At 47.9% G+C, this 21,236-nt stretch overlaps 1 protein-coding gene across 2 annotated transcripts in view; it reads left to right on the top strand.

Moving 5' to 3' along the window:
• ABCB10 (ATP binding cassette subfamily B member 10) overlaps positions 1–21,236 on the top strand; it is an 878,274-nt gene that overhangs the window by 791,026 nt on the left and 66,012 nt on the right. Inside the window, exon 12 of one of the 2 annotated variants that reach the window (XM_078648832.1) lies at positions 9,918–9,952. In XM_078648832.1, coding sequence (XP_078504958.1) covers positions 9,918–9,952 — 35 coding nt within the window. Of the gene's footprint in view, positions 1–9,917; positions 9,957–21,236 lie in introns of both variants that reach the window. The other variant, XM_078648833.1, reaches the window with a different exon arrangement.

The raw sequence follows: 21,236 nt of genomic DNA, 5'->3' as shown, positions 1-21,236 counted from the left end.
TGCTTTTTATCACGATGTATACGAGCACATAGCACTCTTTTCACATTTGGTCCTTTTTGGGCGTTGGTTTCTTTTTTTTAGAAATTCGTAGTTCACAGTAACACTTCATCGGATTAGGTGATTCTAACTAGATATGTTTAGCTAGCACTATGCATGCATTGAGATTCACAACTTATATTTGACCTGCATCTTGTTCCTCACGAACACGGGGATAACTTGACTTATCTAGTAATGACCTTGATATATGGAAGTATTCTGTTTAGTTTGACTTATGAATAGGAGATATCTCCCTGAAAACAGTCCGTTTTTCATTTTTTCACAGAGAATACCCCTGATGAAGGGCTGGATGAGCCCGAAATGCATAGGGATGTAGAAAGAAACATTGTGGATGTATTCATTTACGTTTGAAGAGCACTCTCACTGTACATATGAACGTTACGATATTGCAATGAAAAAGTGACAATTACCATTACAAATTTATTTGGAATGAACTTTGTGTTTGCTTCAACTTATTTATACCTACGGGTACTCATAAAGCGGTGCACTGGGGGACAACTCCCATTGGGAATTGCTTCATAGTGTGTGGCATGAGCACAGCTGCTGCACAGCATGTGCCTGAGGCTTCCACTGAAGCGGCCCAGCTAGAACTGGGTGTGGCTTTTGGAGTCTTGGAGTGCCCGCTCAGCCTTGCAGCAGCGCCTCTAACTTAATTCAAGACAACATTTCTTATTCTCTTTGCCTCTTGCACAGTGCATTGAACAGCCCTCAAATCTACCACAAAAACAACAACAGGTGGCATCAGCAAGCTTGGAGAGGGCCTCAATTGGTAAGCTCTCGGCGGATGCCAGTACCGGCCCCCCTACTATTGGTTGTACTATCCCCGCCCCGGAACTCACATCAGGAGCCTTTGTTACAGTATTATGTCGCCAAAAACGAAACCTGCCCTTCATTCAGACTTAGACTTTGAGGAGAAAGCCATCTCACCACCAATAATTAAAATGGTCACACGGAGCACCGTTCAGCTGCAGTTACCTGCGAAACCTCCTTTTAAATCCCCTCAAGCAGAATACAGTTTTTTTAAAATATCTGCAAGATCAAGATCCACTCTGGCGTCCTTTACTGCCGGAGAAGCAGATGGATTGAAAGCAATCAACTCCAAGGCTGGCCCAAGCCTGAGCATGATCGCACTCATGTACTAAGGGAGAGGCGTGTGCTTGAGCTTGGCACAATTAAGATTCATCAAGACTCCAAAGATTCCACCATCTCCCTCATAAGTCAAGTGAGGGAGCCTGTGACGTCAATTCCAATAAACGCACACAATGGGGAGATGTTGTGGTCTAACGGCTAGAGCGATTGACCTCAAAACTTGGGAACTGGGTTCAAGTCTCTGCAGGGACGCTCAACTTCCTATGATTCTATCAAAAATAGAAAGAACACTAGAACTAACACCAAAGTTGTTCACACTGCTGGAAGGGGTAAGGGAATCAGCCACTGACAAACAAGTTTCCAATGGCAAGGAAGAGCTGCATTCAACAGCCATGAGCCTTGCACAAAACTCTATTGCAAGAGCCTTAATATGGCAGTCCACAAAAATGGAGGTTTAAATAGATCTTCTACAATCGGTTGCGTAGCGCCTGGTGAATCTATGCTCCATGATGGAGGCTATGGAACAGAAAATCCGTCACAATCTGGCCACAGAGTCCTGCTCCTGTTCATGTGCAGCAATTATTGATAGGTGGGCCACTCTCCCGGAGATTCTCGGGGGGAAATCGCATTGACACTCAAGGGGTGGAGGGCACTCCGGCAACCCCCAGACCAACAGCTCAGGACAACTTTATGCAGGCTCCTGCAGGTGCAGAGGGGTCTCCCCCAAGCCCAATAACAAATCCATGTAACAGCCACAAATCCATCCAGGGTCTTTTAAGCCCAGTGTCACTGCTTGAATCTCCATCCGAACAACGGGGCCTAGCCCTTGTTGCATGGTTGAGCTAAAAAGGAACAGCAACAACACTGTGGTGCCAGCAAGCCCCTTTATCTAGGAGAGCCAAGAAAAAATTGAGGAAGCAGCATAAAAAAGCCAAAGCTAAAAGTAGGGTGATACTACCATCTAACCTGAACAGATGCACCTCAGGAAACAACAATGAAACGCCATTATACCAAAATTTCACCTTCAAACAGGGGGCTAAACTAGGGGCAACAAAAGAGGAAGCAACTCCAGGACAGAAGTCCTCTCCCCATTCCTGTAACATACATAAATCCTCATAAATCTGTAGGAGATTGGTGGTTTCTAGATCTACTTTTCTTTCGTCATTCTTTGGAATTCAACCAAAGACCACCATAATTCCTCCGTGAGAAACATCCCCACCTCATCTCCATCTACTTCAATTGGAAATACTAACCATGCTCAGCAGAGAAGCCATAGCAAAAGTACTCGACAACCAGAAAGGAATAGGTTTCTATTTGCAATTCTTTTAATCACCAAAAACAGGAGAATGAGGACCCATTTTGAATTTGTGGAAATTAAACAAATGCCTGAAAAAACTATAATTTTGCAAGGTTACTCTTCGACATCCTCCAACTTCTGAATCATGGAGACCACATGACCACATTAAACCTCTAGAATGCCAACTTTCGTATCCTAATTCACTGAAAAGTTTTAAGATTCATGGTAGACTGCACTCACCATCTGAAAGAGACTGTTAGTTATAGATTCCTTTACCTTTGAATTACTCCCAGGCGTCAGACTGGATCCGGTGGCGTTGGTCGACTCCTCGTTTGGCGTCATGGTCGCCAGAATAACGTTGCAATGTTTACTTAGACACCACCCCTGGGCGCTGACATCAGTTCTTTCTTTTTCCGTGCCAGCCTAGTGCAGATCTGGAGAGAGCTTGCCCCTTAGTCATTTTTTTTGACTAAACCTTTTTGACTTTTGTCGACATCTTTTCCGAGACCCGACTCCTGGTGCGCGAGGGATGTCCCATCGTCTGACCGGCTTCAAGCCATGTGACTCCTGTCACAAACTGATATCCCTAACGGATCCGCACCTCCTGTGCCGCTTGTGTCTGTAGCACAACCACAACCGGAAGTTGTGCTCCGACCTCCGGGCCATGAATCCTAAGTTTTTGCAAGAGCGCTCCTGAAGGCTTTTGGCGGTCCGGCAGTCGGCCCATGTCCCTCCCGGTTTCACGCGAGGGGAAGGTCTCCAGCCCAGTTGCTGAGCCATCACACCTCGTCCAAGTCTTCGCACTCCTCAGGTAAGTCAAAGCATAAGAAGAAGGCGAAGAAGCCCTTTCGCTCTTCGCCTTTACCCCGTTGGTCGGCTGACGCAACATGGGAACCAGGGCGTCCTCTTCCGAAGGCTCCGTCTCGGGGATGAGGATGGTGTTGGCCGGGGGCACGGCCAGCTCCGGGAGCGTCAATGCAAAGATCGGCAGCAGGGAGGGCCAAGTAAGGTCCAGATCCATGGGGGCCCTCCGGCGCCAGGGCCGGAGCCACCGGCACCAAAGGCCCAGGGCCCCTAACCGTCTCTACGGGGTAGGAGACACTTTGGCTCCCGGAAAACAGTGGGAGGCGCAGAGTAGTCCCCGAGTCAGGCGCCGAAGACGTCTGCACCTAGTTCCCATACACTCAATTATTCTCACCTGGTAGGTGAGCAAATTAGAACTGCTATATAAAAACATCCTCGGGCTCCCCGATCACTATAATAAGGTTGTAGCCCTTAGAGTCACTAGAGTGACTTTTATGAGGAGACCCAGATGATGAAGCATGTCACCAGGTTGGTGAGTGATGGGAATCCGGAAATGTATTGATTATTTTTCCTTTCTTTTGCGGCGGTTGTCTCATTGTTGTGTTTTCTCTCTAGATTTTATAGTGTTCAGTATACTGTTATAGACCCTTGGTTACTCTAGATATGTGTTCATTCTTTGAAGCCTGGATTTGATCTTCACCTTTAATCCCATAGAGGGCAGTGACTGCTCCACTTTGCTGGGCAGGGAATGTGTAGACATGGGCTGCATATCCTTTACTAGAGTGGACGGTGTGCAAACCGTTTCCGTAGCATGGGATGGTGACCCCCTCTAAACCCTGTGGATTTGAGGGCAGGAGCGGACAAGGGAAAGTTGGCTCATCTTTGCCTGCCCCTACCACTTGACACCACCTAGGTGTTAGGAGGAACTTTACTAATGACTTTGTTTTCTGGTTGTAACTTTGGACGGATAGACGGCTGTTGCTGTTCTGCCTTGGGACTGGGCAGTTCAGTGTTGTGGAATATATTATACATTTTGGTTTTCTCGGGTGGGGGGGTCGGGTACCTGGGCTGAGTGGATGGATGAACTGGGTTTCAGCCTGGTCTGAATTGTGGACAACAACGCAGGTGACGTTATTTTCATGGCCAATAGAAATAAAGATTTTAAATGTATGACCTGGAATGTGTTTGGATGGGGTCTGCGACGAAAAGGCACACTATACATCATTACCAGTGACGTAGGGGAGTGTAAATTGCCATGCTCCAGGAGACTCATTTTAATGGGGTGGAGGTTGAGCATCTACACTGTAGCAGTTGTGGCCAAATATATGCCACATCATTCTCTGCATATGCAAAAGGGCAACTGTATTGGGTTAGGCCTGGGACTACTTTTGAGCTCATACACTTATTAATTGACAAGGAGGGTCGGTATGCTTTAGTAAGGGGCAGATTACTGGGGAATGAGATCACATTGGGGTGCATCTACGTGCCTAACCAGGATCAGTTGGCATTCTTCCACTCTCTATCAGTGCCACTGGGACAGAAGCTGGGTTGAGACTTGTCACTGGGTGGGGATTTTGAACTGTTATAGATGTGGGTCTTGGATCGTTCTCGACACCCATAGGCGGCAGAGGGATGTGAAAGAACGGTATAATACTGTCCTGGAATGATTGAGGTGCCACGCCTAAGCTAGAGAGCATACAGAACGGAGTAGGATAGTGGCCCGCTCTGGCATACAGGGTCACCTCTGCACAGTGATACAGGTATAGCAGAACCCGCACATCGCTCTACACACAGCTTAGTCTAAAGCGGCCCTATCCTGGCATACGTGGATCGCCAAAAACTATCCTGCAGTAGGCTGACGGCCCAATCGGTGCTTAGCCGAATCCTCACATCTCGCACAGGGAGTTCTCACGCGAGGGCTCTCCACTCGACCTTGCTCCCTTCAATGCTCACCTCTTCCTTACAGGGCACACTGGTCTTAGAAAACAGGCAGACGCTGGTGCTGCAAGCTCCAGGGAAAGCAGCTTTGGTTTTCCTGGATGATGTCCCCTCACCCTGCAGGGAGACTAACAGGCCTGGGTCCCCATTCCTGGTCACGGGCAGAAGTCTTGCAGAGCTTTCCTTTCTCACACAACCTGTTTGGCGGCTTGGCAGATGACAAATGTTTGGAGACTCAACCTCATCTTATATTATAGATCTGAAAGAGACAATTTGTTATAGATTCCTTACATTTTGAATTACCCCCAGGCGTCGGACTGGATCCTGGGAATTTTTTTGTCAGCAGTACCCCTGCGCGTCGTAAGGTGGCATCGGTTGGCTCCGAGTTTGGCGTTGGCGTTGTGGTCGCCGGGATGACGTCCGGTAGCTACTTAGACTCCGCCCTCGTGTGCTGACGTCAGTTCTTTCTTTTTCCGAGCCAGCCAGGACAGATCTGGAGAGAGCGGTACCGCCAGTCACTTTTTGACTGATCGTTCGTGACTTTTGTCAACACCGTTTTTGAGTCTTCGACTCCTGATGCACTTAGAGATACCTGGTTTCAAGGCTAGCGGGTCCTGCCAAAAGCTGATGTCGGTGACGGATGTGCATCGCGTGTGCCTCTGGTGCCTCGAGTGCACCCATGATCCCAAGTCGTGCTCCGACTGCCGTGCCATGAATCCAAAGTCTATCCGGGAGCAGTCCTTCTCAAGGTCCGGCAGTCTGCTCCGCACCGCTCAAGGTTCAGGTCGTGAGGGAGGTCGAGGGATCGGTCGCAGTCACCACCATTCATCCTCGAAGTCTTCGCACTTCTCAGGTAAGTCAAAATACAAGAAGAAGTCGAAGAAGCATTGTCACTCTTTGACTTTTCCCTGTCCATTGGCCGACACGATGAGGGATGCGGATGGTGCCCGTCCCATGGCTCCGCTTCCGGAGCCTGTAGTGTCGGCTCCACTTTTCCCTCCGTTTCTGGGACCCGGAGCGACCCCTGCCCAGCTTCGAAGCTTTTACGAAGCGATGTATGTCATCTTTGGGCAGCCCGTTTCCACAGGCGCGCCTTCGGGCCTGCAGACTCGGCTTATGGCCCCGGGCCTTCAATGCCGGCAGCTTCGGCCTCGTCACAGCATGGTCCCCTTGGATCCAGGCCATGATCCAGATTGCCGCCGGTCGACCTTATAATACCTCCCCCGGCACCGATTCCACATGCACAACGTCCGCAGCCTGCGCTGGTTGTGATCCCAACCGGCATCGGCCTCAACCCTGACTTGGACACGTAGCCCTGCCGACGCCGGATCCGGTGCTGATTGGTACTTTTGTTCTACCATTGTGTTCCTCTCAGGCCAGATTGGAAACCAGAGGAGGGTGAGGAGGAGTGGGAGGGGTCTGGAGACCCTTTAACTGACCAGTTGGAATAGCCAGACTGGAGAGAGGAGTTGGGGGAAGCCAGTGGTCTGAATACCTCCCCAGACCTTAGTATGTTGTCTCCTCCTACCGTGGTTGCAGAGGAGGGAGCTTCTTACGCAGTGGTGTTGAGTAGGGCGGCTGAGGCCCTCCACCTCGAGCTACCTACGGTGGCAGTCAGGACTAACCTCCTGACGGAGGTGCTTCAACCGGCAGCAAGCTCTTCAGAGCCCCTGCTTCTGTTCAATGAAGCCGTAACCGACATATTTTGGGCACCTGGTCCAGGCCCAACACAGGGGCTTCTGTGGATAGGATGATTAACCAACGTTACTGCCCGGCTCTGGGTGACCTCACTTTCCTCTCCCAACACCCTACCCCTGAGAGGTTGGTAGTCCAAGCCTCGATGTCCAAAGGCATATTCCCTAACGCTCCTCCTGATAGGGAATCCAAAAAGCTGGACCATCTTGGGAAGAAGATGTTTTCTTCCTCCAGCTTGGGACTGCGGTCGGAAAACACTGCATGTCTGTTGGGCCATTACACCCACTCTGTGTGGGATACAGTAGCGCAGGTGCTGCCCCAGTGCCCAGAGTAGGCCCGGGCCGTGCTCTCCTATGCAGTCGCCTAAGGGAGAGACGCAGCCAAGTTTACCATATGATGTGGACTAGACACCGCCGACTGGCTAGGCAGAACGATTTCAACATTGGTAGCCCTACGATGCTACACCTGGCTGAGGTCGACTGGCTTTTTCGGGATGTCCAGGCTACTCTGATGAACATGACCTTTGATGGCTACAAAGCAGACAATGCGCCAGAGCGCCTCAATGCCTCTCAGTTTACGGACAAATCCTTGGGCCTCTCCACAACCCGTCCTGCGCAGCCTGCTTTTCGCCCCTTACAAGGCTACGGAAGGGGTGCCCGCCACCTTCCACCCAGAGCCACAAGCCGGCGCAAGCTGTTCAGCCCCTGCGTGCTGGGGACGTGGGACCCACCGTCGTGGGTCTGAGGGCCAGAGAGTGGGTCAGCCCACCAGTGCCCCCTATGCAACAGCCTCCAAACCCTCCTAGTCCGACCTTTCAGGGCCACTGATCGCCAGTGGGTGGCAGGATTTGCCATTACCTCCCCCACTGTAACGCCATCACATCGGACAGGTGGGGTTTGCAGATAGTCCAGAGGGGCTACTTACTCCGTTCCCTCCGAGACTACCCATCCCAGCCATGCCACCTCAGTACCATCGCATGTCGGAGGATCATCTGGCACTTCTCCAACAGGTAGTTACGGCTCTCTTGGCCAAGGGAGCCATTGAGCGAGTTCCTACCCTAGAAGTAGATTGTGGTTTGGATTGGTAATGAATGAGTTGACATTGCCATACACTAGTTGGTCTATGAAGTATTGCCATTTTTTAGTTGTGAATGTGTCTATTATTGAATAGACGGTTGAAGCAGTTTTCTGCTCTATATGTGTCCCTTGTACCCCGCCCTTTGTCTGTTGATACGCAATCTCTTTATTTTTACTTTTCACAGGTACACTGCGACCTCCTTAACAGAGAAACAGGTTTAATATATCCCTATTTCTTATCACGAATTGCAAGAGCACTGCTGTATATTTATATTTTCTTCACTTTATTCACCTGTAGGTCCTGATGAATGCCTGTAAGTCCTAGTAAAGGCTGTTGAGGCAGAAACATGTCGACCGTCTTTTAGCTCACCCCCCTTTTTTAAAGATTTCAATACTCTGAGTGCATCTACTACTCATAACAAAGTTCCAAAAAATGCACTATTACAGAGTTTACCAGTCCCAAATACAGTACTAATAAAATTATTTCTCTGACTTTTCGGGACTTCTTAATTTTCCAACCCTCCCCCTTCCTATCATTGGCTCAATACTGTACCAACCTTGGGTAAGAACCTCCTGGTGGAGGCTGCATAACCTCACTGACCTAATGATTATGCATACACGTGATTCGAAAAGCTGAAAACCAAGATATACCGCTAAGTTTACCATCATACCCATCACGTGCATAAGGGTCTTTTATTTGGGACACCCCACATTCCTCCTGCATACCAAAGGTTGTGCAGGACAAGTGATCCTTCCCCACTTGATTAGTATACATACCTAGGAAACTGAATGGATCAGTCTTTCTACCTCCCTCTTGTGATTAGACAAACCTCACATGCACCCATCTCTTTAGCTTGCACACTCAGTCTGCGCGCACTGTTCAGCACTGAAGCTTTTCTATCTTTTACCAGAGTGCTTTATTTCAAAACATGTGCACTGCCAGCACACACACTCACTATGTGCGCGCTGCACAACTCGTCATGTATTGTACTTCACACAGGTACACACACCCAGCACATGCAGTCCCAGCGCACACACTGCATAGCCCGACATCTCTCATGTAATGTATTCCTTTCAGGCATACATACACTCAGCACATGTACTAACGGCACATGGACTGTACTCCATCCTTGTGTACTCTACCCTTCTCACAACTCCTGTGCTATGCAACACTCCCCATCTACCTGATATAGTCCATGGGTGGAATAATCACCCAGGAGCAAAACTTTTAAAATGGTTACTGAGCCTGTAGGCCTCACTCAAGCGACACAGGATAAAAAGGTTCTGTTCGCTACTACTGACCACAACACGATATACTACTGCCACCTCGCTCGGGCTGCTTAACTCCTGGTGAAGGCAGTAGCCATCCACCACTATGAGGTTCGCGTTATGGGCACCCCTCCCAGTCCAACCTATGTCATAGCGCACATGAATAATCTGTGTTCGCCTGTGATGAACAAATCAGCATTAGGAATCTAGACAACCGTACTGTTGGACACTCAGATCAGGGGTACAGGTCTTTACCATGCATAGTACTTTCCCATCCCAACACCAGTTATACAGGTGAGGAATATACTCCAGTGTGGAAGCAATATATCATTAATATACATTAAATTATGTTGTGTTGAGGTTTGATTTTGAATTGGCATCTTAGGTAGAGCAACTTAGTTTTGTCATTATTCAAATGGGCCCTAATTACTTTGCTGTTTCTGATTGATGTCCCTACTACAGAACCAAGAACATAGACAAAGAATAGTAATTAAATTCAGCATTTTCGGCATTCAGATTGGCCGAGACAATCTCAACATTCAGCATGATACAGTAATTGTGTCTGCTGTTATGCCAATATCAAATTTGATTACAAGACATTAATTTTTAGCAAGTGATCTATACGGTTGTGTTATAATAAAAGGTTTTTGATTTACATATGTTAACATTTTTTACTTAAATTTGTTCCTCAGAATCCAAAGATCCTTCTATTAGATGAAGCAACAAGGCAAGTAAATATACATTTTTTTATTTACTTGATAGATGGAATGCTAATAATTAATCAAAACATTTCTCTTCCTTTTTAAATTAATACCTATGTAATTTTCGCCTCTATACACGACTTGAATACTTAAATATAAGTCTCCTCATCCCTTCATACTGGTTTATAAATGACTATTCAAGCTTGGTTTGTAAAAGAATAATAACATTGTGGCTCGTGGATTTCTATCCATTGGCACTGTAATTGCTTCATGCTAACATGATTTGATGCAGTATTTCTGAAAAAATATTGAATTCCTTTAGTGTTGAAGCAATGGAGAATGCAGAACTGAATGAAAGTTCTGCATCGTCTGATCTTCATTGATAGCCATACGAGGTAGTGGAATATAATTATCTGCAGTGTGCTTGGATCCAGGAACTGTTGGTCTCCATATATTTGTACATAAGTATTACTCATGGTGTAAATTGGCCATATTTCCTTATGATGAGCAGCCCCTTGAGTAGCCTACCCCAGGCAAGATCTTTCCACAGTATAGACTTCCAAACACCAGAAACGCCTATTTCAAGACTACATTGCAGCAACTGTAGTGTGGAATGCTGAGAACCTAACATTGAAGGCACAGTGCAACCTAGTAGGCTTGCATTGGAAAGTTGTGGGGAAAAAACTCATGTCCCTAAAGGGCTTCAGGAGTTTCCAGTACCCATGTTGCATTGTACTGGCAGTTCCCTCCCAGAGTGAGCTCTTATTTCCAGCTCGTGTGAGAAGGAACAGAGAACACTTGGATGTTTAACAACTCTTTCTGGAGAATATTCCCTCAAACTTTCATGTTTTACAGCTTCAAACAAAGTCTTCGTTCCTGTCTACCAAGTCAATCGGTTTTTATTGCATTTTAATATTACAGGAGTTTTCCTGTCAAGAAGTCTTATCATTTTTGAAGTGCCGATCATGTGGGGGAAAGAAAGCCACTGATTCACACTAGGTATGTGTGGAAATGCCTGTCTTCTACACATTGTGTAAAACAATGTCAATTCTCTCAAAATATGCCTAATAGAACATGAAAAGAATCAGGGAATCATGGTGCAAGGCAATCTGGAAGACATTAGAATCAAGAAAATAATCAAAAGGCTGGAAAGACCTGCAGCCTTGACTGAAAAAGACTGCAAAGACTTCCACAGAGGGAGATCTAGAGACAGGAGATCGAGTAAAGGTGATATAAAACATCAGCATTTCTATTGAAAGCTTCAACCGCCCCATGCTCACCATCAGTGGCTGAAATCTGCATCAGCTACAACACCATCACAGATTGTCTAAGCTGTCAGCATTAAGGCATTCCAGGCCAGTAACTTAGCACTTTCCCATGAGATCGAGGAGTCCTCCATCAACAGCAACACATTCTCCATTGCTCTTAGAGGGACCACAAACACCAGTGTTGTGCTGCCCTTCAGTGTTGATGTTGAAGCAGCCCAGGCTGTTGGGCGGCCCTAGTGATGCTGTGGATGGGACTTTCAGTGACAGTCTCTGTAACAAGTCTCTCGTCTTGGATCATTCTGGTTTCAACTGATGACCCTTAAACCAGGCGCTCAACTAAAAATATTGAACTTCCCCTTCTCAGGATCTGCCTTATTTAAGCAACATACAGAGGATGAGATGTTGAAACTGAAAAATGAAGCAGAGACCCTAAATGTTGTAGCCTCCAGGGAAAAAAAGATGCTTTTTAAACGATACAAGCCTAAAGAGAGACTGTACTTTTCACAGAGGGTTATATGCCCTCATTGCCGTTTCATCAGCAATGAATCTAGCATGAAGGCCAGGAGGTACCACTAGCAGAGGATGACTTCGAAGACTAGGTTAAAACCATAGCTAGACCTTTGAATACATCAGGGAGGCACTCATCTGAAAACAGTAAATGACAGCCTTGTATCAAACACACAAAAAGTGATGTGAGAAATGCTTGTAATAGGTCTAACCGTTGGCAATCGCTCAGGGTAGCATTCCTACCCATCATACTTTTGCCCACTGGGCCACCTTAGCTTTGATGCATTCATAAGCAAATCAGTTTTGCTGCAGTCCGAACAGTCCAGCTGGAACTACCATACCATGTCATCCCTGAACCGAAACACAAGCAAACCAAGACTGCTTTTTCCCTGTTTGGGGCTATTCAGTTGGGTGCAGCTTGGTTCGAGTGGCACAGGGTGCACGGGACCCACGTAATGACCTGCCCGTAGCCATTTATGGTGGGAAATAAAACACACAAAAAGTAATGGGAGTAAAGCTTGCAATAAGTCTAACAACTTGCAGTCGCCCAGGGTAGCATTCCAAGCCATAAGCCACCTTAGTTTGGACCCAGGCAAATCAGCCTAGACAACCCTATAACTCCCCTTTCATTCGCCACTCTGGTGGCGACCAGTAATTCTGCATGTGGAATTGTGGGAGCGATATACAATGAACATAACATAACGTGTATTTGTAAAGCGCACGTTCACCCGGAGGTATTTTGACGCTGAATAACAGGTGTTTATTGTTAACCAACTCGATGGTACTCATTTTATTGACCTCAGATGGACGAAAGGCTGAGTGGACCCGCCGGGATTTGAACCTGTGACCATGAGGTTGAACACAGGCTTCTGTAGTGGATGAATTAGTCCACTGAGCCACCAGACCTGGCTGGTTGTTCAAGTGGGCATTGAATATTGAGTCGTGTACTTGCTACTATTCAATGAAAACCCACTAACTGTTCCTCTAAAACAACATCAAGGTCCAGATGTATCAAAGAACAGTTTTGCGATTCTCAAATAGCGATGTTTAGAGAATCGCAATTTGAGAATTCCAAAACTATTCTTTCTCTAGAGCAAGTCCAGTAGGGAAGGTGTCGGAATATTCCATACTCCTATACTCCTGCGGGCCTTCCCATGCCTGAGGCCCAGCCTGGGTCCCCGAGCCCTCGGGACGCTGAGCCCCCAAGCCCTCCAAAGGGTAGGTGGGAGCCCTCCCGCGAAGGCACGGGGCGCGAGCAGATGGGCATCCTTGCGGTCCCGGCCATCTGGTCGCAACTAACCCCTCGGCCATCTGGTCGCACGCAATGCTTTCCAATGAGGCAACCAGATGGCTGGGCTGCCCTGGAAGTCCCTAATGGGGGCTCATTAGCCTCCCTGATCCCAGCCAGGGCTCCAGGAGGTCGGGCGCATCCAGGCCTAGGGCCCCCTGAGTCTCGCGGTGCGCACAGGTTCCCAGAAAGAGGGGTAGCTTTCCTCCAGATTACTAGGGGCAGGGTATGCCGGAACACCCCTCCCAGGTTGGCTGTTCTCAGCCGGGGACCGGATGGGCTATGACCGGACAACACCTCCTTACCGTCCGGGGCTCCCTCCTCCAGCCCGCCACTGGGAAGGGCTCCATCGGGGCCCGGCTGGTCCTCCCTTGGGAGTCCGGGCCTGAGAGCTCCTGTGGGCTCCCCGTGCCTGAGGCCCAGCTGGGGTCTCCAAGCCCCTGGGATGCGTAGCCCCCGAGCCTCCCAAATGACCCCAACCTCGAAGGCTCGGGCTAGGCAAATGGGGGGTCCTTTTGGTCCCGGCCATCTGGTTGCACCTTTCTCCTCGGCCATCTGGTTGCACGCAATGCTTTCGAATGGGGCGACCAGATGGCCGGGCTGCCCTGGAAGTCCCGATGAGGGCTCATTTGCCTCCCCGATCCAAGCCAGGGTTCCAGGAGGTTGGGCGCGGCCCCGCCTAGCGTCCCCTGAGTCTCGCAGTGAGCACGGGTTACCAGAAAGGAGGGTAGCCTTCCTTCGGATTATTAGGGACAGGGTACTCTGGAACCCCTCTCGGCTTAGTGGTCCTCAGCCAGCAGCTGGATGGGCCAGGACGCCGCCCCAGCCAGGGTCCATCCCCGGGCCTTCCACGTGGCAGGCTGCCGCAGATAGGGTCCTGTGGGCACGGGGAGCCTCCCTCTGCTTGGCTGGGTTCAGGGGATCCCAGGGGCCCTGGGGAGGGCGGCCTCCCCACCCCGGGCTCTGTCCTTGGTCCTGCTGCATGGCAGGGTGCCTGGGACAGGCCTGGGAGCTCCGGCTGGGTCCATGGGCCAGGCCCCAGGTCGGGTGCTCCAGCCCTGGGCCCCGTCCCCCAGGCTGCCGCCCCGCCAAGGGCCTGGGATGGGGTTCAGTCGTGACCGGGGAGGCTCCCCCTGCTTGGCTGAGTTCAGGGGCTCTCGGGCCCAGGAGAGGGTGGCCTCCCCACCCCAGGCTCTGTCCTTGGTCCTGCCGCATGGCAGGGAACCCGGGATGGTGACCGGCGGGCCCGGGGAGGCTTCCCCTGTGACTTTGACTGGGAGCCCCGGCTGGGTCCAAGGGTCCCGCTGGGCCCTGGGTCGGGTGCTCCAGCCCTGGGCCCGTCCACCGGCCTTCCGGTGTGCGAAAGGCCTGAGACAGGGTTCCATCGTGCCCGGGGATCCTCCCCTGCTTGGCAGGGTTCGGGAGCTCCGAATGGGGCCCCTGGGGAGGGCGGCCGCCCCATCCTCGGTCCTGCTACGTGGCAGGGTGCCCCGGGACCGGGTCCCGCGGGCCCAGGAAGGCTTCCCTGCACCTGTGAAGAATAGTTTTGAGATTCTCTAATAGCGATTCTCTAAAAAATCGCAAAACTATTCTTCGATACATTTGGCCCCAAATCACTAAATTACTATCCTGATGGAAGGATATATCTGTGCAGTAGAAGACACACGCAGCCAAACTAGTTTCATCATCACAAAAGGGGCAAAGAGTTTACTCCAGATACTTTGTGTTAGACTCCATTAGTGGGAACCTCGGGGCAAATGGGCTACTGGGCCGTTGCCTCTAGCATCCCAGGACCCAATCAGCTATGACTCTGTGAATTGGGCCGTGTACAACTCCTTCAGAATTTGACTGTCAGTGATAGCAATGCAGAGCAGTAACAAACTTCTCAAGGAGGTAGTGTGGGGATGTGCAACTTCAGAACTCATTCACCCAGCAGCGAAATAACAGATATTTCAACCCAGTGCTTTACTTTAGAAAAAAGTACTCTTAATCACCACAATCAAGATGTACTTGTTGCCTGAGTAGGGGTGGGAGGGGTATTGAATGGAGCATCAATGCCTATTCACACCCTCGCAGATAGAACACCTACACATCTAAGAGACACTAACAGTACTTTGGTGTTACCTCTTGATTTCCACTCCTTTGGCAAGTGTGACAAGTTCTAAAGAACCTTTCTGTGTCTGCACATTCCGGCCCAGAAGTACAGAGAGTCTAACCTTTTCTCTGTTTTACGTGTGTCAAAGTGTCTTGCTAAGGGCGCTTCCTGTGTTACCCACTGACAAAAGGACGTTCCTGTGCACTAATGGAACCAATAGCCTCTTGTTAGCGCCTGTCTCAGATTCCACAGGATCATAATAAAGCAGTCCATCATCCTAGCCAACATAATTCCTCCCAACATCTCCTCGACTGACCTGTTCCTTCTGAAGTCTTCAACAGCTAATAGCCTCTGTAGCTCTGCAAGGCCTCAGGGTAGTCTATGCGCTATACAAATATAATTTTCATTTCATTTCATTTCAGCTCTGGTGGTGACTCAGGCACCAACACCTGGTCCACTTCGGGTATCTCATTCTTCTTTCTGTTTGGAGCAGTGTCAATGGATGAGATGGCCAGTGCCTTCTCTGAATCTTTCCTGACCTGCTAACTACCCATTTATGGTCTCTATACATTTCTGATGGTCTCAGTCTCACCCTGAGACTGATGTGCAGCCTGTGCTCTGGGTACTCCGCTGGTGTTGTCCAAGCCATACAGGCTTTTAGTCCTCGTACTAAATCAAGTGCAATCAAATCATTGCCCAAGAGACATCCAGCAACTGGCTTTTTTGACTTCACTTCTCTACCTCAACCATGGCTGTCTTGCTATTATTTTTTACCTCATTTCAGCAAACAGGTAATCCATGCCCTCTTCAGTGGCTACTAAGCCTGTGCCATCAGCACCAGTGTGAATCTCCTTGGGTTTGAGATACAGTTTCTCAACCATAATTCTGAAAGCTCCTCTGTCTGTCAGAATAAGAAACTTCCACCATCTGAACCTAACTTCTAACACAAAACCCATTGTTTTTGGGTGAACGTGCTTCAAGTCATCTGGGTCACTCTCTCAAATGTCCATAGACACAAGAATGAGTGCAATAGACCCTCCCAGGTCCCTTAAACCACAGTCAACACACTAGCTATTATGGATTCATCTGGTACGGCTTGGCTTGGGAGGCCAACATGGGGGGACTCTCTTTAGCGGAGCTCTGTGTTCAACCCCCTTTAATCCGTAGATTAGCCACCATATTGCAAGCCATCGGCCACTACACTGCAACTCCTGGATCCTGTAACACATGGCAGAGTCATGCCCGCAACCTGAACAGCCTCATCGCCCTAGGATCCGACGTGCGACACGCTAAGATGTAGAGCTGTGCAGTGGCGGCTGGTGGCATTTGAAAGTGGTGAGGCGTAAAAGTTCAGAATGTTTGGACTGGTTTGCATCAACACCCAAACATGTAAAAATGACATACAACATGCCGCATAAACTGTCGTTACTCACAAAACGTCTGTATAATGAGCCTTTTTCATGCCACAGAATTTAGTCAACTATGCCTCAGATTTTCCTCCTGTAAAGCCACATGTTCCAAGTTCTTTCATTACAAAGATGGCGAGTAGTACTTGGGTCAGCGAAAGCTGACTTCGACATAACATACTACAGATATGGGAAATACAAGCTGATAATATGTCAGTGGGAGATCCTCTAAAAATAACATGTGGAGGAAGGGATTAGTGAGTTAGTGTTTTTGTTTGTCCAGACAGTTTGCATGCAACTTTTCGGCAGTTCATAGCTCACTGTGCGAGTTTGTGATTGTAAGTTGAGAACTACACAGAAACAAAAGGATCTCTGTGATAAAAGCAGTATCCCACTGAGCATTGCCAATAAAATACTGTTATGTGATCTACATAGCATAAGTTCTTTGCAGCAGGCATATTAACCCTCTGCGCTACCTTAGATGAGCCAACACTGCCACTGAACAAAACTCCGACCTCTCTCCTAGAGGTGCATTAATCACCAAAATTACCTTTCCACTTTTATTGTTGCCTATGGTGTGTGTTCTTTTTATTTTACTACATTTTGCTTCCGGGTTTTCTCCCATATAGCATAAGTTATTTATTGTAGAAGAGAGCTCATGTTGTTTTTGCTGACAACATGACGTCAAACTATAAGCGACGTCCATAAGGAAGCCTAAAAGACACTGGGGAGGTCCAAACATATTATCTTTCAATATTTACAATAATGACAAATTATGGAAAACAATGTTACAAACCAAATGTACATCAAAAGAACATGTTTTGATCTAAACTGTGTCCATGTCCGAATGGATACCCGGAAAGGCGCTATCCTGTACATCACATGGCACCTAGAAAAGATTTACCTGCAGGAATATAGAGCTCTTGCGCTGATGTTGGAATAACTTCTCAGAAACATTGGAAACTTTGTTCTTTCTTACTGTCTATTGAAAGTACGGCCACCCAGAAGGTCTGTGGCAGTCATGCTGACCCCGGTTTTGTCTGTTATTGTTTCATGTGGTTAACACGATTTTGTGTAGGCGGAAATCTGTTGGATATAAGAAACTCTGCAGTGCCTGTAAAAAGCAATGCTACAAATCCGGCCTTCCAGCCCTCCTGGAAATGCCTAATGCACGGTACAAGCACCCCGCCCTTTATGCGGGGGCTAATGCAGTGAGCATTATTATTCCTGGCTTGGCTCAAATCATGCATAACGGAGTGACCCAAATCCGATAATTACAGTTATTGAAGATTTTAACCGAAGTGTCCTCTGCTGGTGCGCTCCTCCGTTCTCTGCTGTCTTGTCCTGTTAAGTTTGAGGAATAGCCTGGCTCGGCGCGTGCATCTTGGGTTGAAAACATTGTTTTTTTAATCATAGTTGTTTCAAGTTGAAACAACTATAATTTCAAAATAATGTTGCATTGGATTCTATTTTTGGGTAACGTCCGATCTTGAGAGGAAATACGCCCAGCCCATGCCTAAACTTGAGTATGTGTGATAATTATAAATTTCAACTGTCGTTAAGCCCGAGGGGAGGCAGTCACTGTTACTCAGCCCAATTTTCGAAGTTAAACCACTTACCTAAGCACAATGAAGCACTGAAGCAGCTCATATTCTTTAGATCCATGCAGCCTGTCTCCCTTCGTGCTGAAAATGAAATACAGCCTCCTCCCGCCCCCCACTGTACAGAGTCCTTAAGCCAATCCAGCCACAGCTCCTCCTTTTACAGCAGCACCTGGATACTGAGCCAGCGGACTGCAGCTATTACCCCCGGCTCCAGTAGTGTGCAGGTGGAGGAACTCAGAGTTGTCTCTTGTGTGCACGTCGGGCTGGCCTGAGAGAAGCAGCCGTCCAACTCGACATGCGCACTTGGGTCCCAACTCTGAGGGTGTTAGTCTGAGTGTCACTATGTGGAAGAATAAACCTTTTTAGGGCTCACTGCTGCAGGGGTTCACCCTTATCAGTCCACTGGTCCTTAAACCAACAAGATAGAGATTGGCACAGAGGCTGGAATGTAAAAACAATGTTTATTAATCACTCATGAGTGGGACTACATTGATACAGCACCCTCGGTCACTGTATGATATATTACAAGGAGTACAGAAACCAGGGGCCTTTTATACCATTAGCATGGGACCAAGGAGAGGTACTGGCACATCCAAGAATAACTATAGACTAACATGGGCAGACAGAAACTACTTGCTCAGCAACGTGGGAGGAGACATAGTAAAGCTTAGTTAAAAACAGCCGGACAGTTACACTCTAAGACAGGTGTATTTAAGCAGCTACAGGCCTTTCTGAGCATGCACAGTGCTCTGGCACAGTACTGAAAGAGTTAACTATAGTTGATGACTCGGGTGGAATACAAAAGCAGGCAACAGTGAAGATGGAAGAAGCACATGGCTAACTAAAATGGATGCCACAAACAAAATGGCTTCAGCTTATGCTAACAATAATTTCAGTGGTTTCAACAGACGGTCCTTTTAGCATTAGCTGAAGACATCACTATGCAATAGAGGATACATGAACATTATCTTCCATATTAATTAGCATTAACTGGCTAATCTCTTGATCAGTTACTAGTTGGGCATTTACTTTTGGCACATTACGTTTAACTGGTGCACAAGAGGTGCAAGTAGAAATACATAGGGAACAGAGCATTGGGCCGCATTGAATACACAGGCAGCAGGAACAAAGATTCACAATAAATACACATAAGGTGGGTAATAATTTCCAGCCCCAAGCAGAGAATAGTGTCCAAAACCAACCAGTCCAAGTCCATGTCCCTTAATCAGGGTGGATTTCAGTGGCTATTTTGTGTAATTTAGAAATTGCTTCAAAAACAGAAGGCGTGGTCTGGAATGTACACACAGCAGCTGCTCCCAATGATACGGCATTCTCCACCACGGTCGGCTAGGATGACATTTAAGGACCATCCTATTTTGGAGCGCCACAATTCTCGCAATTTGTAGTTCTTCCGTGATGTTTCCAAGCGCCATGGCTGTCTGATTGGTTACAGCCTCCACAAGACGTGTCAAGCGCCTGATTTTTCTGCTGTTTATGGCTGCGCCATCAAAGAAGAATAGCCCCAAATTGAAGTCAACATATTGCTGTAGTGCAGTATCAGTTTCATCCACCTCATCATGATTTATTGTCCTCTTATATCGGTTCTTAGAAATTTCATTATACAGTTTAGTCTTTGTGGTAGGATGCAGGATCACAAAACACAGGTGGTAATAAAAAGGACACGTAGAAACCACCTGACCACCCAATAGGTAGGTGGTAATACCCTTTACTTCCGCAGATAAAGTAAGTATTATGTGATGACAAAAACCTACTGTTGTTTATTTCAGTAATGTTCAGTGTTTTAGTGCAATCACTTTTTCCCACAGGAATCCTACCCATACTGCTCACACATAAATCTGCTTGAGCTCTAGTAACAGGTATAACAGGAGATCCATTTCCTTTGGTTGAGCGAGTGTATGAGAAAACATAACGTGGAGTGGAGTTTCCTCGGCGATACTCCTCCATTTCCCATACAGTGTGGACCTCCTTCCTCATCAGGGTAACACACCTTATTGAGATGAAGATTTAGTCTTCCTACATCAGCATAGGTAATATTAGCAACTTCAAATGCCCATAGCAGGGCAAACCAAGCCTGACAAGAACCATTCTGTGAAAACGGTAGAGGAATGAAAGGTGTTCCTCCTTTTTTTTGATAAGCTGGCATCATTCCACACACCCAACAGTTGGTGACGTTCGTAGCATTATGGGTGTGATGCAACATTTCAATGAACATATTGTTGAGATAGGACTGTCGATGCTTCTGCTCATGATAAGAGAGAGTGTAATAATGATGTTCAATGGGGACAGGAGTAGTGACAGTCAGTAGATTTCGAGCAGGATTTACTCTCTCTATAACCCATGTTATTGTAGCAGTAATGATAACAATGGAAGTGAGTCCAACAATAAATATGGCCTTTTTGTCACAAACTCTTGCAGCAGTTGATCTCTTCTCTGCAGACATATTCACCTCGATGTTGAAAAGCAAAACAGATAGAGTTCTAAGGTCCTGGGCAGCCGTTGGATTTTTCACTGAGGGTTGAGGCGGGTATCACTACAAGGGTCCCCCCCTTTGTAGCTCAGCCTTTCACCAACCCAGGACGGCGACTCAACCAGTCTTTTTCAGCAATGCAGTCTTTGTTTTCCGGGGTCGCAGCTGATATCGAGATGCACCAGGGATCGTATGGTCCGGGAAGACTTCCTCAGGTTCTGTAGGTGATGCAGCTTGGCCTCTCTCTGTGTCCAGGATGGCGCGATGATCGGTCAATGTAGCAGGTTCCACCAAGGCAGACGACACCCTCTTGCAATGCGTGGAGTGCACCCAGTTTCATCGGATTGGTCACTTGGACTGCAGTTCTGATGGCCAGGAGGATCTGCTCAGGTCCGCGCCATCTGGGTTCCGGCCTGCTCGACCGCTGGAACACCTTGATCATCACATAGTCACCGGACCATAGATCATGACCATCACCTTGCGAGCTGTCAGGAAGAGCTTCTCGAACCTGTTGATGAATAGAAAGCAAGCTGTCAGTCAACTGAGAAAAGTAGTTGCTTATCAACACAGAAGGTACATCATGTATAGGGCGTGGCTTAGGAATCCCCCAAATATTTATTGGCCTCCCAAATACCATCTCATACGGTGTAAGGC

Source organism: Lissotriton helveticus, chromosome 6 (assembly GCF_964261635.1).
Source record: "Lissotriton helveticus chromosome 6, aLisHel1.1, whole genome shotgun sequence".
NCBI lineage: Eukaryota > Metazoa > Chordata > Amphibia > Caudata > Salamandridae > Lissotriton > Lissotriton helveticus.
The sequence above is the reverse complement of the archived record's forward strand: the minus strand, read 5'-3'. Positions and strand labels throughout refer to the sequence as shown.